Source organism: Talpa occidentalis, unplaced genomic scaffold, assembly GCF_014898055.3.
Source record: "Talpa occidentalis isolate TD23 unplaced genomic scaffold, MPIMG_talOcc4v2.1 talOcc4.3, whole genome shotgun sequence".
In the NCBI taxonomy this organism is placed as follows: Eukaryota; Metazoa; Chordata; class Mammalia; order Eulipotyphla; family Talpidae; genus Talpa; species Talpa occidentalis.
This window is the reverse complement of record NW_023603184.1, coordinates 40,636,894-40,656,280: the sequence shown is the minus strand read 5'-3', so window position 1 is coordinate 40,656,280 and position 19,387 is coordinate 40,636,894. Positions and strand designations below refer to the sequence as shown.

The 19,387-nt window shown below is 36.4% G+C and overlaps 1 protein-coding gene across 1 annotated transcript in view; it reads right to left on the bottom strand.

Moving 5' to 3' along the window:
* UVRAG (UV radiation resistance associated) overlaps positions 1-19,387 on the bottom strand; it is a 263,463-nt gene that overhangs the window by 209,926 nt on the left and 34,150 nt on the right. The window contains 2 exon segments of the mRNA XM_037522986.2: positions 12,827-12,861; positions 19,144-19,261. Coding sequence (XP_037378883.1) covers positions 12,827-12,861; positions 19,144-19,261 — 153 coding nt within the window.

The window sequence follows — 19,387 nt, the reverse complement described above, 5'->3', positions numbered from 1 at the left end:
CAAAGAAAGTGAAAGTTCAGTTGGACTACAACTGGAGATAGTGCTATGGAAACATGATTTATAAAAGACAGATCAACAGAGCAACAGACATAGGTGTGTTTGTGTGCGCATGTAAACTCATGTATATTTCCTTGCTCAGTTCCCCAAGACAGTCTAGAAGGGCACACTGGTAACAGGGAGCATGCTCAGATCTGACTGTCTATTCTCACTAAAAGGAACTAAGATTTTATTTGAAAAATGCCTGATTTTAGGGGTAGAAAAGGTATAAAACAAGTCAGGCACATCTTGTGCCAGAAAGTAAAGATGTATTAAAAGAATGATGGGGACAGACATCAAATTAACAAAGAAACCAACTTACAATATCCTCACTAATTGTGGGACAATTTAATCATCAAAATAAATTATAGTAATACATCATAACCTACTTAAGAACATAAGAATCTATGAGTCCATAATGATGACTAAAGAAAATGTGACATATATATGCAATGGGATATTATTCAGTCTTAAAAAAAAGGAAGTAAATCCCGCCATTTGCAACAACATGAATGGATCTAGAGAATATTAAGGAAAGTGATCCAGACACAGAAAGGCAAATACTGCACAGTATCACTTAACATTTGAACATAGAAATGTAATATAATGATGTCTGCCAGGAACAAAGGGCAAGGAAAACAAAGTTTCAGTTAAGGAAGATAAATAAGTTTGGAAATTGAAGCTATAACATGGTGGTTACAGTGAATAATACTGACTTGAAGCTTGCTAAAAGAGCAGTATTAAGTGTTATCACCACATACACGAAAAAGGAAATTGCTAGCTAATGTTAATTAACTTGTTAATTAACTTGAAATTGCTAGCTAATGTTAATTAACTTGTATATACTTACATATATCAAAACAACACATATATTTTAAGTATATACAATTTTTATTTGTATAATTGACAAAGTAAAGTTGGGGGGAAGAGGACTATGGAATAAATAATAGTATTGATTAAATCTTCCAAATTTTAATCATTTTAATTTCCTACAAACAATGACAATCATGTAAGAGAGCTTGCTTGTAAGAAATACATACTGAAATACTCAGTGATAAAGAAATGTACATCTCAGGTATTTTTTTTTTTTAAAGATTTATTTATTTATTTATACAAGCAGTGGGTACAGTCAGAAGCACGGGAGGGTGAGAGAATTCACCAGAGCCAGAGCGGGGAGCAGAGCAGGCAGAAGGACTGAGGTACACTGCTGGGGGGGGGAGCGGGCCGCAGGGGAGGTCTGCGCGCCATGTGGGATCCTCCTCCAGTGGCCAGGGAGCAGCCGGGGATCGAACCGGCGCTGCAGAGGCTGCGGGCAGCTTCGCAACCCAGCGCTCAACCACTGCGCCACCGGGGAGGCCCCTTTCATCTCAGGTATTTCTGATGCAAGGGATGGTGGCCCACACCAAAAACTGACAGCATATTCTGATACAGTAGATAATGACAAGCCTTCCTTTGAAGCAGGCTGAATTAATTTAAGAAGACAAAAGCTATTCCAGGCAAATTTATTTTAAAATATGGATAGGAAGAAAACAGAAAATAATGTTTTGGTAAAACATGAGCGGTAACTATAAAATGATGAAACTAATTCTCATTCATGGCCCAAGGTGTAAGTGGAAGGGAACCATCTTATTTCTGATGGTGACAAGCTAGATAACACTCCCATTGAAAACACTGAAAAATGCTTAAGATATTTTTTAAATAATACTAATCATCACCACCAAAGAATTCCCAAGTCAAAAAGGAAAGCTAGAACTCAGAGAAATAAATCGAGAGATAGAGGGGTTTTGTCTTGAAAGAATTTGCCAACTGTATAAATTTGGAGCTTTGGTTTTGACAGGCTTAAATGCAGACAAGCACATAATTCAAAACCCAGGTGCAGGCCCCAGCCATGTTTAAAAGAAGTCCCTGTCCACATTGAGCTGGGACCACAAAAGAGCTATCTGCTCACAAGGCATGAGTGAAACAACATTAAATCCACCCAGACCCCTGCCTATAAATTTCTGCAGAGTAGGTTGCCATATGGTAGAGGAGGTTCTTCCTTAGAAGAAATTATACTGAATGCATCACAAAAAGAAAAGAAAAATGAATAGAATAAAGGTTAACAAGACATAGATGACCAAGTGAAAATATCTGATGTACATTTAATCAAAGGCCCCAAGGAAGAAACAGTCAGGAATTATTTGATGAGAAAGTGGCAATTTTCCTGACTAACAAAGAAATATTCACATTTCAAAGGGAAGTCACAGAATACCAAAACAAAAATATCTTAAAATTTGCCTTAATAAGAAGACCTTCCAAGGATAGGCTAATCACTGACTTCTCAACAGCAAAAGACAGAAGAACCAGAAGGCATGAGAATTTTATTTTCAGTGTTGGGGGTTGAGGACTACCAACCTAGACTTCTACACTTCGTAAAAATACTCTTCACAAAGAGTAGAATGAATATATTTTCAGACAAGAAAACTTGTGAGTATGAGACCAAAATATGCTCATTAAAGAAAATTCTAAAGGATGTACTTCAGACATATGAAAAATGAATCCAGATAGGACATTTGTGCTGCAAAAAGAATGAAGAGCAAAATGCTAAATATAAAAATCTAAAAGAGGGAAGGGATTTCTAACATGGCAGAGAAAGTAGTTCTTTAAAATTTTCCCCAAAAAGCAGTAATAAAGCTGAAAAAAACTGACAATAAGAGTAATTCCAGGGTTCTGGAAATCAACTACAGTATATATCAAATTGAGAAATAGCCATTGATGAAAAACTACTTAATATAGATAAACACAGCTGACTCTGGAATTCTTGTCCAAGGCTGCTTTCATCCTCAGCCCAGGTATGCAAAGATGTTCTATTTGTGGAGAGGAGACAAGTGGTAAAAATAGGGAGCTTTACTGTTGGAGGTAACTGCCTTGATATTAGAACAGAATATGGAAAAGCCCCAGCTCCATGATGTAGTCAGTTACACTAGTGATCTCAGTGACAAATGAAAGGGGAAGAACAACTCAGGTAGGTGCAGCTGTGGTTGGGACTAGCAGAAACTGGCTGACTAACCAGAAACTTAATAGGAAGATCTGGAAAATGAGATCATGACAGAGGGCCTTGATATGGTCTCCATGCAGCCACACAAGCAGAGGCCAAAGAGTGTCTAAATAATTCATGCATCCCTGGCTGCCCATGAGCTCGCACTCACACACAGCAGAGATCTGGAGAGTCTAGTAGAAAGTAAAAGCTAAGACAGACTTTAACACTGCCTCAACTTTTTAAATGGATTCCCAATCCACTGGCAGAAGTTATTGGCTTGAGGTATTTTAGCACAATCTCTGAACAATCACTGGCTGAATGTGATCCCTAAGCTATGCAGCACTTAAGTGGTCCCTAGAAATGCGGATGAGCTTAAATAGCAGCAAATCAGCCTATCAAACCACTGTTTGTGGATAGTCATTTAACTTCGCCCCTTGCTGTCAAATAAAGCAAGTTGAGAGGAGGTGCAGTACAGAAGGCAGTGCTATAGTTAAGCTCTACTGCTAAATTACTTAATGCCCTCAGTGTCCTGAGTCTTCAGTCATAAAAACTGGGACAACTATAACCTCACAGGGATTTTATGAAGCTTAACTAGAATAACAATAACATCCAATAGGATTAGCTGCCTTAAACACTTATTAGTGGCAGGTATCATACAAAGTCACATCACACATGAAAAGGGCACAGAAGAATATCTATTCTAGCATTGGATAGTAGAAGTATCTGTAACAGGGTGGTCCCCAGGAAAAGGGGAGGTTCCAGGTTCCCTGCCCCACCCAAAGGAGGGTGGGGCTGAGCAGGAAGGAGAAGCTGAGCAGGAAGGAAGGTGGAGAAGCAGGTGGAGCTGAGCAGGAAGGTGGAGAAGAGACTGAGAAAGAAGGAAGCAGGAGGGAGAGCCAGAAAGGAGGCCTAGAGGAGGCACATGGAGTCAAGAGATAGTGAGGAAATTGCGCTTGCCTTTTGGTCCTGGACTGGTTGAAACAGATGTGGGTAAGAGACCCCTGGGGAGGTGACGATGGCAGCTTTTATCTTGGTTTTAATTTTGCTCTTTTCCTCACAGACTTGTCTGGCTTTTCTGACCCTTTTTCTATGGGTCCCTGCAGAAAGGTGCTTTAGATTTGGGGCAGGCTTTAGGGCCTTGCTCTGGGCCAATTCCGTTTGGCTGGACTTTTACCCACAAGGAGACGGGTAATTTTGGGTGCTTGCTTTAGAAACTATAGCCTTTGTCTTTTCTGTATTGTTTACTATTTGTATTAAAGTTCCTTTTCATTAAAGGTCTTACATGTTTTGTCTTGATGCGGCAGATGGCAGAATCTATTTAGAGCAGGCAGGTTTGGGGGTTCTGGAGTGCCCCTCTTCTTGCCCTGTAACAGATTTAACCCCTGAAGGTTAAAGTAGGTATAGTACCAAGTCAGGTATAGTACCTGATTGATGTACTATATCGCAGGCAGACAGATGGAAATACACTGCTGAGGGGAGCAGCAGGCAAGACAGGAGAGGTCTGCAGCGCCATGTGGGTAGCTCTCTGGCTGGCCTAGAATCAAACCCCATTTTTTTTTTTAAAGATTTATTTATTTTTATACAAGAACTGGGTACAGGCCAGAGTCACGGGACAGTGAGAGGATTCACCAGAAACAGAGTAGGGAGCAGAATAGGCAGACAGACCGAAAACACTGCTGAGGGGAGCAGGGGGTGAGACAAGAGAGGTTTGCCATGCCATATGGATATCTCCCTAGCTGGGAGATCCAATTCATCCAATAACATGGATGAATCTAATTAAATATTATGTTAAGCAAGAGAATATATGCCATATAAAGTTTTTATAAAAGCCAAACTAATCTTGTGAGACTAGAAAGTCAAGACCGTGGTTCTCTTTGAGAGACAGTAACTAGAAGTACTTACTGACAATGCTATTTCTTCATTGGTTAAACTGATCTGGTTCCCTTTGAAAAGGCATCAAGCTACCATTTGTGTACTTTACCATGTGTTATATCGCAATAAAAAGTAGGGCATCTCCAGTGGTGCAGCAGACAGAGCATAGCCTGTGAAGCTGTCCACAGCCTCTGCAGCGCGGGTTTGATTCCAGGCCAGCCAGAGAGCTACCCACATGGCGCAGCAGACCTCTCTTGTCTTGCCCACTGCTCCTCTCAGCAGTGTATTTCCATCCGTCTGCCTGTTCTGCTCCCTGCTTTGTCGCTGGTGAATCCTCTCACCCTCCCGCACCTCTGGCCTGTACCCCAGTTCTTGTATAAATGAATAAATCTTTTTTAAAAAAAGCAATAAAAAGTAGTAAAACTTTTTTAAAAGATCTAATAATAGAAAATATACAGCATCTTAAATGGAGGAGTCAGCAGAGGTAAGCAAATAAAATAGCACTTCATCATGTGATTTTAAGCCTCAAGGTCTAAAAAGCAGAGTTGGAGAATCTCCCTGGCCTTCAAATTAATCAAGGCAGTGATTTGCTTCCCTATGTGTACGACTGCTTCTCAACAAAAGCACAATAGCTTTAGAATATAAAACAGACTCACTTTTCTCACTATCAGAGTAATAAAGCACCAGGAAAAAAAAAAAAAAAAGGCATGAAACAACCACCCTTTCCAAAAAGAAAAAAGTAAAGAATTGTGTCTGCATCTACGAGAAGGGTCATACTACATGAGGAAAAGGGATAGTTGGGAAGCAGTTGTACCAAATCTTTGTGAACGCTTCTTTCTAAAATAAATGATAAAGCTTTGGAGGGGAAAGTTGGTTGTTTTTTTCTTTAAGTTATTTTATGTGGTTGAACAGATGACCTGGGTTGCCCTTCTGAGCCAATACAACATTAATACAGTTGAGCTATTGTCAGTCGTCTCAATACAGAGACTTTCCTTCAATGCATCTATAAAATAGCTGCCAGACAATGAGCAATAATCCCCAAGTGGGTACATTCAGATACAGGCAACCACAGCTGGCCACACAAAGACTTTATTGCTCAATAATGTTTGTAAAAACCCAGATGACTTTTATTAATATTTAGCCTATGCATGGCAGTCTACTTTTCTAGGTGGAACAAATATCCAAGTACCTAACATCAGGTATGAGCCTATACCATTTTCATTAAAAGCCCAGTGGCAAAATACCAGGATATTTATAGCTTTGAAAAACTTACTATCCACCAAAAAAACTCCTAAAATGATTATTTATCATCAGAACAATTTCTCTATTACACTGCTCAATAATTGCTCAATTGAATCCTCTTACTTATTAAAGAAATACATATATACAGATAAATATTAAAACTCACACAAACTAGTTATCACAGTTCTTATCACTCACTGAACAGTAATAAATGTATGGTCACAAGGAACACAGATAAGAGTCCATAAAAGTTACCCTAACTTTCTTAAAATATACAACTCTCTGTAACTGTATGCTGATTTAATAAGCAGTAATTATTCCTCAGCCCTATAAACTCTTTCCCCTGTCTCATTCATATTTATTCATCCTTCATGTCTCAATTTTGTGTCACCTTTTCTAGCCACCCTCTCCCCAACTGAGATAACAATGCATGTTTTAATAGAATCCTACTCGTCCCTGGCACTATAATTGCACAAGATAATTATCTTAGTCTCCCTCTAAATCATGTAGCTGACCAGACAGAAGTTGATAAATCCTGAAGAAGATATAGTTTAACACAGGGTAATAGAATTTGGCATAAGCAAGAGAAACCAAGTCCCTACTCACATACACACAACCCCAGGCTTGAAATGTTAATTCATTTGATCACAATTCTACTCAAACATAAACTTGGTATGAGAATTGGTCAGGCCAATAATTCATCAAAAGTACTTACACTGTTCAGTCAGCTTTTCCCCAAATATTTCAAAACAGTTCCTTCAGTTAAACTTCCAACTGAAGTTTATAGTTTATAGTTATGATAATTATGTCACATGCTTTCCCTGAAAACACATGCTCTAGAAGTTTGTTTGTTCAACTCTAACTCACTCATCTGTACCAGACCTTAGCAGACATTTAATCAGTTGAAGGAAGTTTGATGTAAGAGAATCAGAAAACGCTGCACAAGAGCCAGACTTTCAAACATCAGCTTTACCCATCACACTAACTTTGCAATCTGCAGCAAATCCCTCAGCCTATCTGAACCTGTTTCCTTAACTAAAAAATAAAAACAAAAACAGGCATATTTCTTATCTTGTGGCATTGTTATCAGAATGAGGAGCAATGTATATAATACATTCAACATACCACCTGAATCACAGGTGAGTATTTAATAATTGATATCTGTTTATTCATTAAAGAAACACAAATAGACAGAAAATTTTCATTCAAACCACCTGTTGCTGTTCTTATTCCCACCATGAGATTTTTAATTTTCTAACAAAAATAAAACCCCTTTTTGTAAGAATATCTAATTTTTTTTAAAGATTTATTTATTTATGTACACAAGAACTGGGGTGTAGACCAGAAATGCGGAGGAATGGGGGAGTGGGTGAGAGGATTCACCAGAGAGAGTGTGGAGCAGAACAGGCTAATCCACTGAAATACACTGCTGAGGGGAGCAGTAGGCAAGACAAGAGAGGTCTGCTGCGCCATGTGGGCTACCTCCCCAGCTGGGGATCAAACTCTATGTCACAGTGGCTGGTGATAGCTTTATAGTGCTGAGACTTTAACCCCTGTGCCCCTGGGGAGGCCCCCATCCATACTAACTTCTCAGCCTTACTTGAAAACTCATGTACACTCCTGGTTTGTAATTTCCTGTTTCTTAGCCTGGAACAGTCATCCCTCACATAAATAGATACATAGCCAGTTCCCAACTCTTTCAGGATTCTGCTCAAATTATTTCATCTATGTCATCACCACTTAAAAACAAACAAAAAAAAAAGACAACCCTGGAGCCTCCCTGGTGGCACAAGGGGTTAAGTCTCAGCACTATGAAGTTATTGGCAGCCACTGAAGCACAAGTTCAATCCCCAGCCAGGGAGCCAACTCACATGGCACAGCAGACCTCTCCCGTCTCGTTGAGAGCAATGTATTTCTGTCAATCTGCCTGTTCTGCTTCTCACTGTGTCTCTGGTGAATCCTCTCACCCCTCACCTCCTACCCCTGCACCTCTGGCCTACGCCCAGCTCTTGCATGCATAAATAAATAAATCTTTGGGAAAAAGAAAAAAAAGCAACGACCCATCCCTTAGTCTGTTTTATTTAACTCCTTTATATTTATTATCATCTAACATATTCCAATTTATCTTTAATTCTAACATGTACTTTTCTTCACATTGTGAGATGAATTCTGATTTTAGAAATGTTAAAACCAGTAAGGTCCTACAATCTTTGACCACCAGGTGGCAGTCATCAGGTACAACTGGCTACAAGCACAACCCTAAAAACAGCTGTTCTTAATCAATCCTATTAAGTTAGGCATACTGTGGGCACTGCATGTACTGAGTTTCAGTGCCCTTTAAAATATCTCTTGATTTAGATTGTAACCAAAAAAATTTCTGTATATAATATCTATCAAAAATTTAAATTCACAGGATTTTTTAAATTATCAAACAATGTGGAATAACCAGAATTCTCATAAACTGCTGGTAAGTGTGTAAATGAAAGAGTAATTTTGGAAAACTGTTTGGTAATATATACTAAAGTAGACCATATGCATATTCCCAGCAAGTTCAAGCCTACATATACACCCAACAGAAATGCACACATTTGTTTAACCAAAGATATATACAGGTATGTTCACAGCAGCATTATTCATAATTAGCTCAAAACTAGCAGCGAACCAAATACCCACCAAGAGAAGAATGGATAAATTCTGGTATATTCACACAATGGAATACTATGGAGTGAACAAATGACAAGTACACCCACAATATGAATGAGTCTTACAATATAAAGTTGAGACTCAAAAGAATGTACACTTGTATAATTTCATTTCTATAAAGCCCAGAAACAGGCAAAATCAATTTAATGGTGTTAAGTCAGGAGAAAAATAGTGAAGGGGCAGACTTTTAGGCATTAAAAATATTCCATTTCTTGATATGGATGCTGGTTACATGTATTCATTTTGAGACAATTCACAAAAGTTATATACTTAAGATTATCAACTCTTCTATATATATATGTTAAATGTCAATAAAATGTATTAAGTTTTAGCATAGGCAGAAAGGCAAATAGCAAGGAGATATGAATTTGATATCAGAGAAGCAAATATTTTTCAATGCAGAAACACCTTCAGCCATTTTTGTACAAGACATAAAAAGTTCCCACAAATTGAGGAAGTTGGTTTACATTTTATTGTTAAAATACATACAGTGGATTCCTATCACAAGTCAAGTAATGCACCTGAAGGAAGGAAAGATGCCAAAATAAATACCTTAGAATGAGTGAAAGAAATTTCAAAGCAACAGAAAGATTGAATTACAACTCATACAGGACTATTGCCAAGGCCCCGTGTTTCTGTCTAATGAGAAGCATTTATTTTTTGTTGGTGAACATAAAATAATGGTGAGTCTTACAAATGACAGCTTGGATTAGGTTATAAGTATGGTATGATATGTAGATATAGATATATATACATTTTTTCCCTTGCTTGTTTGTCAAGCACAAGCCAATACAAGCACAATGCAAGGCCTATGAAGGTTATACAGATGAAGCACACAGTCCTGACTTTATAAGGTTTATCTTATGTATTAAAGGAGCTAAGACAACCATACAAACAGCTATTATATTGACTTAGAAAGGTATTAATGGTATAAGTACAAAGTTTTTTTTTTTAAAGCACACAGAAAGGGAAATTTCTAATGTTACTGATAGTAGAAAGTTTCTCAGAATGATCTAGTACTATGCTTTCCAATTGAATATCCAATAGCCAGTTATGGCTATTTAAATTAAAATTAAGTAAAAATGAAAATGTCAGTTCCTCAGTAGGACTTAACTACATTTCACTTGCTCAGTAGCTTGTGAAATGTGGCTAGTGACAATTTTACTGGACAGTGTACAGAACACTATCATCTTTGCAGAACATTGTTTGACACTGATCTAAAGTATCTAGGAGTTAGAAAGTGGTATAGTATAAGCACATATAACAGTTTATCTAGGCTTTGAGAAAACAGCTTTTTAATTTTGTGTTCATTTTTCCATATTTCCTTTCACATCAGAGTAGTAAAACCAGATAGTTCAGCTCTGGGAACCAAGTTCAGAATAGAGTTAAAAGAATATTCACAGGTTCACCGGAGTCCAACTTAAGTTGACCAGAGTTAAAATTTACTCAGAGTTTTAGCTAGAAACAAAGGATTGTTGTGTTTAATCCTTTAACAGCTAACTGAGGGTGGTTTAGGGGTTGAGGATATAACTTGGATATCAGTCAATGAATATATTTATGGAAGAATGCATTCACTAAGAAACATTTGCTGAGCACCTGCTAAGTTATTTCTATTAATTAGTAGAAATAAAAGCATTTAAACCACTAACTCTATTCAGAGTTAATAGCTTAATAGTTTAACAACTTCAAAGTCCTAAGAAGGGAAGAAACCAACAAATTTCATTAGATCTGTGTTTCTGTAGAAACAAGAAGGAAGGTATCAATGTGATGTCTCCAGAATATTCTAAGTGTAGTTGATTCCTATGGTGCCCAATGTCCATTAAAGAAACAGACTAAAAGGTATCAAACCTACAGTAAGCTATAAATGAAATTTTTAAAAACCCTTGTCAAAAATATTATAATCTCAAAGAACATCCCCCAAAAGAAACAATCAAAGAATCAACATTTACCAAACAACTACCCAACAGAAAAGTTATACGGGACATAAAGATAATCAGGCATCTAGGAGCTTTTTATTTACTAGGGAGGTGAAGTGTTCATGGACAATTACAGTGCAAGTGAGTATTTTTAAGTGGTATACTCAGGGAAAAAATACAGCACAAACTTAAAATTGAAAGGACACTGGAAGTCTTTTTATCCTCTCTCTTATCTGGAATCCATTCTACAGTATTCTTATAAAACATTATTAAGCCTAAGTATACCGGGAATGAAGATGTCACAACCTCATAGACAGTTCAGAAGCAACTGAAGATAGGAGCCAACAGAAGTTGAAGACAAGAGTTACCATTCAGAGATATGAGATGATGCTTAGAAATAAGGTTCTGAAAGACAAGCGAATATCAGTTATAACACTAAGGAGGTAGAATAATACACTAAAGTACCCCTACAGCCTCGGGTCCACATGACACAAATCCAGGGGGAAAGGAATGAGATACTGTAAAACCAATTAAATATTTTACTATGGAAAAGGGGGTAGGAATAAATCAAGGCAACATTCTGTAATTTATCTACTCCCTGAACATCCCCCTCCCCTGGCCCTCTGCCTACCCTGTCTGTACACTACATTTATTCCCACCTGAGGAAAGAGAGGTAGAGAAACCAGTATTTACTCAGCAGTTACTGTATGTCAGGCATGGTGCTAGTTATTTATCATGTATCATTTAATGTATACTGAACAAGAGCTTAACTGGCGCTCCTCAGAGATGATTTCAAGGAAACTATCTGGTGTAGAATCCAAATCTAACGTAATATTTTAGAGACATTTAGAAGACAGCTTGATGAAGAGGAAAGAATAGTAGACATCTGAAGACAGAAGGTTTGGACTGGAGTTCTGGTCCTGCATTTCTGGGACTTTGCAGAGGTTGCTGGGCCTCTGTGGATCTATCCCATCTACCTTACAAGTTGTTCTAAGGATAAAAATGGAATAACATGTAAAGGGACTCTGTAAAATACAACACATCACTGATATTGATTATTCATCTAACAAATATTCTCTGAATAGCTGTACTACTTTAGTCTCAGTGGTGAAAAAGACTAGCAAGGTGCTTGCTCTCAGTAGGAGGGAGGCAGATAATAAACAAATTGAACAAGAGTTTTCAATAAAAAGATGATGAATGCTCTAAAGAAAATAAAACAGTATGATGTGAAGAAACATGACTGGGAAAAAGGGAGTAACTTCAGATGAAACAGTCACAGTAGGCCTAGCTGCAGTGACATTAACTAAGACTTCAAAAATTTCTTCAGTCAAGTGAAAAGCTCGGAAGCAAATGTTCTAGGCAAAAGGGACAAGACAAGCAAGGCATGTCTGAAACACTAAAAAAATTAAGTGTGTCTAGAACACAAAAAGTGAGAAAAAGTCTTAGGAGATAAGGCTGAAAAAGTGGACAGTGACCAAATACAGTATGATCCTGGGCCATTAAAAAGATGCATTAATATAAAGCGCTCCTTTTTATCAACATTGCCCAATAAATTGAGCCACTTATACCAATATCTGGTGTAGACATTATCAAAAGTAGGACATTTTCAACTTCACTGAGTCTTGCCATCACCAAAAATGAAGTGGAAAAATGCTATACAATGGTGATTGACATAAAATTCTTCAGAACTACATCTAAAACAAGATATCACTTATCACAATGTTTGGTAAGTCAGTCAAAAGATTATATAGAAAACAGAAGTTAGAGAATTTGAGTTGGAAAAATTCTAAGGTTTTTAACAGAAAAATGATCAATTCATTCAGCAAATATTTACGAAGCACCTACTAAGGGCCAGGCATGTTCTAAGCACTAGAGATTCAGCGTGAACAAATAAATGAAGATTTGTGCAATAACTGAGCAGAAGGTTTAGCTGTTGAAGCATCGTAATACTAGAACTTCAACGAACTTTATGTCTCAGCATGTTCTAAAACAGTAGTGATAAGTTTAGTCATATGTACCTGTCAAAAAGCAAACTTACCAAGGAATTCTTAATAACTTCACTTCTATAAAATTCTGAAAAAGAAGAAAAAATAATAAGTGATATGGAAGAAAATAAGCTTATTAACTCTTAACCCTGTAAATGTTTCAATCATATGTTCCATGAAGACATTTAAAACATTTTAAAGGAATCTATTTTTTTCTTTATCCTTATCTATAAAAAATTAAATAGAAATAAAGATTTTTAAAAACATTTTAAAGGGGAAAACATTAGTAAAGAAAAGTCAAAAACAGTTAAAATTGAAAATAGTGATTTTTACCTTACTGTCTTCCTTTTACCCAGATTCTAACTGGAAACTATAAAAACTCTCTTCTCCCTCACCTACCACCACACTCTACAACTAATTCTATATGCTCTGTTTTTCTCAAACATCTCTAATGATTACGCATTGTTTAGTACTGTAGGGATGAATAGCGATCCAGCAAGCAGGAAACCTACATTCTAGTTCCACCTATCCTTAACATTCTGTCGTTAACTGCTCTGGGCTCACCTTCTTCACTAGAAAATTAGAGAGACTAATCATCGATGGTCCCCTGTAAGCATTATAAATTCATGACTCCACAAATCTTCCTGTATACCAGTAAATGTTACAAAAACTAAAGACACAATCAAAACAGAGAAATGTGTCAGAGGTTCAAACTGGCATTTTCAACAACCCTCCAACATTCCTGCTGCTGATCCTGCCGAAGATACCTCCATGATGTCACTGCACAGTAGACAAGGAGCCTTGTAGGCTTATGTTACTATAGCACAGTGTTTTTCCCACATGTCATATACATACTATTGGTCCTTGAGGTGATTTTAATTATTTCTAATTATTGAAATGTATCTCACTTATCTCCAACTCCTAACTGTAAGCTCCATAAGAACATTTATTTTGTAGAATTGCTCAGCATTTAAAACCATTCCTGGCAAAATATAGACACTCAACAAATTCTTTTTATAGAACCATTAATTTCACAGATTATATTTATTTATTTATTTTTAAAGATTTGTTTATTTATTTATACAAGCACTGGGTACAGTCAGAAGCGCGGGAGGGTGAGAGAATTCACCAGAGCCAGAGCGGGCACAGAACAGGCAGAGTGACGAAACACACTGCTGAGGGGAGTAGTGGGCGGCAGGAGAGGTCTGCGTGCCATGTGGGACCCTCGCCGGCAGCCGGGGATCGAACCGGCGCTGCAGAGGCTGCAGGCAGCTTCGCAACCCAGCACTCAACTGCTGCGCCACTGGGGAGGCCCCACAGATTATATTTAAATGTAAGTTTAAGAATAATGATGCATTTAAAAATATATTAAGTATGAAACTCAAATACAGTGAAGTTTGTCAAAGTGGTCCACCAATAACTGAAGCTTGGGTATCATCATACAGTAAAAGAAGTAGATTAAACATCAAACTCTGATGGGCAAGTACTTTTGGCTAAAGCACTTCTTGACATATACCATCTATATTACTCTATGCTTGCTTTCATTTCACAAACAAAAAAGATCAAGATTTCATGGAGAGAGAGAGAAAACAGGCTCTAAGAATTTACAACAGGATCCAAATATTCTTCATTCTGTTAAAACATGTATTTTAGGATTAGGTTGCAAACTTTTCTTTTTTCGTTGGCAGTTTTCTAATGTTTCTATTTTAAACAATTATTTTAAATAAGAAAAGGGATGATTCTAATTGTTTTTAAAAAAGAACCTTCTGATGAACAATCTTTTAAAGTTTTATATTCAAGGCACTTGAATCTGTAGTATAAACTTTTAGAAGTAAAAAATTGCCAAGACAAAAGAACAGTTTGAATTTGATAAATTTTGCCAAACTGTTCTCGAAAAGCCATTATTCCAACTTACAATCCCATTATGAAAACATCCAAAGTAATCTTAAGAATAATTTTTTTTATTTTTCTCCCTAATAGTTAACCAATTACTCCAACATGAATTGACTATATAAATGTAAGCCTCTATGTATGTGGAGATATATACTTATATTAATTTATAAGTACCATGTATATTTTTAGGGGAAAAAAGACTAAAGGGGCTAAGAAAAGTATTTTTTATTACAAGGCAGTTTCATTTTATAATTAGTACATTTTGTATTGTTTAAGTATGTAGCAAATAAACCAATGACAAGAAACAAAGAGAATATTTCTTTTGAGAGAAAATTACTCAGCTAAAGCTGCAACGTATCTAAATTAAACAGTTCCCAAAAAACATATTCTGAGCGCAAAGAAGATGAAGAGTATCATTATTTCTTCCCAAACACTGCTGACAGAGTCTATGAAAAAATAAACTAAGCAATTTGCCTTCTCCATTAGACCTTCAAAATGAATTTCCTAATTAAACAGAGAGAAGTAAACAAAGAAATCATATGACTTGGGTGTGGGGGGAACAAATGTGAGGTAATTTCCAACATGGTAATAAACATGAGCCTACACGATTTTTTAATTTTTGTTTATTTTTTATTTTCTTACATCTTTGTTCATTGATGTACAGTACTTAATTTCTCCCCTTAGGTGTAGTCCCCATAGTTCTCCCACCATCACAGCACCCCTGATCCATCTCCACAGTCCTTTGTGCTCTTCCCTTCCTTCTTTTGACCCCTCTTCTTCCTCCTCCTTCCTCATCAGATCTATGGTTTGCCTGCAAGTTTTATCTTTTTCCTGACCCTCTATCTGATTTCCCTACATTCCACCTATAAATGAAAACATCCGGTATTTTTCTTTATCCTTCCGTATACTATTATTTTGTTATACCTAAAATATTTTCAATAAAATTAGCAGCATGGCGCAGAATAGATTAGTGAATTCTGGAGATTTTAAAGCAAAAAAATAGTTCCATCTGCTCCAGTCCCCAATCTAGTATGTATAACCTTGACCATAGACAAGTAAATGAATCTTTTTGAGTCATAGTTTCTTTATCTTTCAATTGAAAATGACACCTGGGCTGCCGTGATGCTCAAATGAAATAATTAAAAATACTTTACAAACTATAATTTTTATTAGAACAGTTCTATTCATTTTTATTAATTCAATTTGAACAAAACTATTGGAAAGTATATTTTCAAGAAGATATCATTCAAGTCCTATTTTCTATTCATGCTAAGACCTAAAGAAACAAAGGAGAGATTAGAGAGAACTGTTCCTATGGCATCTTTTGGCTATTATGTAACATTCCTTTCATTCAACAAATGCTCCTGTAGTTCCTCAACTTCCTTCATATTACAAGAAAAACTAATTTAAACTATACTTTGAAACATTTTCCCCCTATCAGATTGGCAAAAAATCAGAAGCTTGATTACACAGTATGTTGGCCAGACTGTAGGGGGAAAAGCACTCATCCATAGCAAGTGGGGCTGTAAATGAGATAATTTTGCAATATGTACCAAAATTACAAGTACATACTTTCTTCACACTTCCATTTCTTAGATTATACCCTATAACTATAACTATACTAACACTCATGCAAAATAACGTACTTATAAAGTTGTTCAATGTGGTGCTGTGTGTATAGCAAAAGACTAGAATAGCCTACCTGCCTACCAATAGGAGCCAGTTAAATAAATTATGGTATAGCTACTCGATACAAACTACACAGAAGAAAAGTCAGGGAAGGTCTCTATGAACAATATGGGAAAACATCTAACATCAAGTGAAAAATGCAAGTCACAAAAATATATATAGTTTGGTACTATTTTTTACTTGTATTTGCATAAAGAAGTTAAGGAAAGTATAAAGAAGAATAACAGTAGTCATCAGCATGGAGTGCATATGGGAGACAAGTGAAAAGTAAGGCTTTAATAGTATAAAAGGGTTAGTAAGTGATCAAGGAGAGTTTCTCTGAGCAAACATTCAGAATGGAGATCTAATAAAAGGTGGAAGCAGTTGTCATGAGGATATGTGGAGCAACTAGTGCCTAGGGCCAAAGTACAGTCAGTGCAGAGGCCTTTAAATTTAAGTAAACTTGATGTTTTCAAGAAACAGCAAAAAGGTCAGGGTGATTTACCAGAGAAAACTTGTTGCAGGAGATATGTCCTGAAGGATAACAGTCACATCATGACAGGTGATACAGCTAGCGTTGAGAAAGAACTGGTCTTCTAGCATGATGATTCTACACCAAGGGCCACATAATACTCATGAAATGGATATATGAGTCTGTCTTCCCAAATCCAAGAAGATAAGGCAGTGTTAGGTTTACCAAGGAAAGAGCTTCCTGGCTCCTCCTACAGTATTTATTAGAGTGCAACATGTACCCTAAGAAGAAGGCCATGAAGAGACTTCATTCAACCCTGACGTTTTAGAACAAGACAGAGTCTCGGAAATCCTCAAACTTTTCATTTCAGAGATAAATTAACTAAAGCCCACAAGAGAGACTAAATGTCCTAGCCAAGGGGCTTGCCAGATCGTGAGCGATTCAGCACCATAACCAGACACTAGACTTCCCTGTGGTCTGTTCACCAGCTATTCCCTAACTGTGTTCATGATCACTTTTGGGAGAACTTTTTTGAGTCTATGACAGCTTCTAAATTCAAGCTGTAATCTGATTTAGAAGACAAAATTAAATATCACTTCTTGATCTTCTGGCTAAGATCAAGTGTAAAAGACAAAAATAAAGATAAAAAGTCACTTTGGTTTCATCACGTCTCTAAACAAATATTTGCATTATGGTCATCGGTGTCTTTTTTTGACTACTGTCTTTTTAGAAGCTGCATTAGGATTGTTGACAATACAATTTTAATAATAATTGCTATCATTTACGAAAACATAAAATACGCTAAGTACTACGTTAATTCCTATTATCACAAGAAATGCTCGAATAAGGGCACAGGCATTTTTAATAAAGAACTAATTATATAGAAACCTATCAAAAATTTAAAATCCTCTGGGCTTATATTGCTAGCGATAAAACCAACTAGTTGAACGGTAGATCAAATGTATTAAGATCTTCAAAAATATTTATACCCTTGAGCCAAATAGTAACCAATAGAATGAGTCACTTTCCTTCTGGACACATAAAAAGACATTTCCCAGTCTCCTTTTCATCTTAAAAAAGAGCAATGTGACTGATTTATGGCCAGTAGGATATAGCAGAATTGATGCGGGCTATTTCCATTAAAAAACTCTCCCTCAAATAATCTTCTCTTGCCATCCAGACGCCATGTGTTGAGGAGAGCAGATCCCAAAATAGAAGGAGTCTGGATACCTGACTCAACACAAGATAGTACCTTATAAATAACACCCTTATTGGGGTTAAGTATAAGAAATGTATTATGGTAGGTCACTGAGAATTGTGTCATCTGTTATAATAGCAAGCATTATTCATTTAGATTAATATACTTGTTTTAAAAATATGAAATGGTCAGAATGAAAAATAAAAATGAAATAAAATTACATAAAAATGATAGTATTTAGATTCCTTTTTTCACCATTAAAATTATTTTAATACTACCTTTACATTTACATGGGGAGGGGGGATTTCTATCTGCTTATTGATTGAATTTTTTAAGAGCAAATACTGGAATTGAAATTTTTGGAAAATAGTTGTTAAACAACTGCTGGAAGTCCAGGAAGTCCAGCCCACTGTTCCTGTCTTATACTAATCCACATATCCTCTCTTATACCACCCTTCATAGGACAACTAATTACATCATTCACACACACAGATATACACACATCTACTCAGTATGTATCTGTGATTTTAAATTAAATATTTGGTTAATTCTTTAAACACTAACTTATGGAATAATTTGCAGTATAATTTGCAAAACTGATTAAAAGAAACCATGACTTTCTTCTAAATATGGCCCTTTGTAATTACACATCTGAAGAAATATAAAGTAGGTTCCAATTTTACCATAATATTAAAGAAATCAATTACATTTTATTTATTCATTTATTTTTTTTATGGGATCCTCGCCGGTGGCCGGGGATCGAACTGGCGCTGCAGAGGCTGCGGGCAGCCTCGCAACCCAGTGCTCAATCACTGCTCTAGCAGGGGAGGCCCAAGAAATCAATTACATTTTAAAGAAAGACAAAATCAGTACAGGATACTAGATTCATATTTTCTATATACAATATATGTACTAGAATAAATGTATTAATTGCTTACATTCATAAAGGAATGACAAACTTATCCATGTAAGGCTCAACTATGTGAAAGAACAATCCAATAGCCATGTTTCTTTAATATACACAACTGCTAGTGAAATACAATTTAGTTTTCCAAAAGGCAATAACAGAGAATCATTTTATCAAAATGATTAAAAAGAATGAAATTTAAAAAAGAAAATGAGATGTGTGAGTCCCTTACCTTTATATATCTTTTCAGTACTACACAAGTGAAGTGTGAAGTAGGTGTCAAGGAGTTGATGACCATTTCTATTAACAATGTTCCGGGCAGCAATATTCCGAAGATGTCTGAGACGCCGCTAAAAATTAATAACAAAGAGAAAGGGGTATTCAGCTTTTTCTGCCTATAAAATTCTCTGAAAGTTACAATTCAAAACTAAAATATAACAGACGTCCTAGTCATGTATTTGTTGAGTTAGCAACCT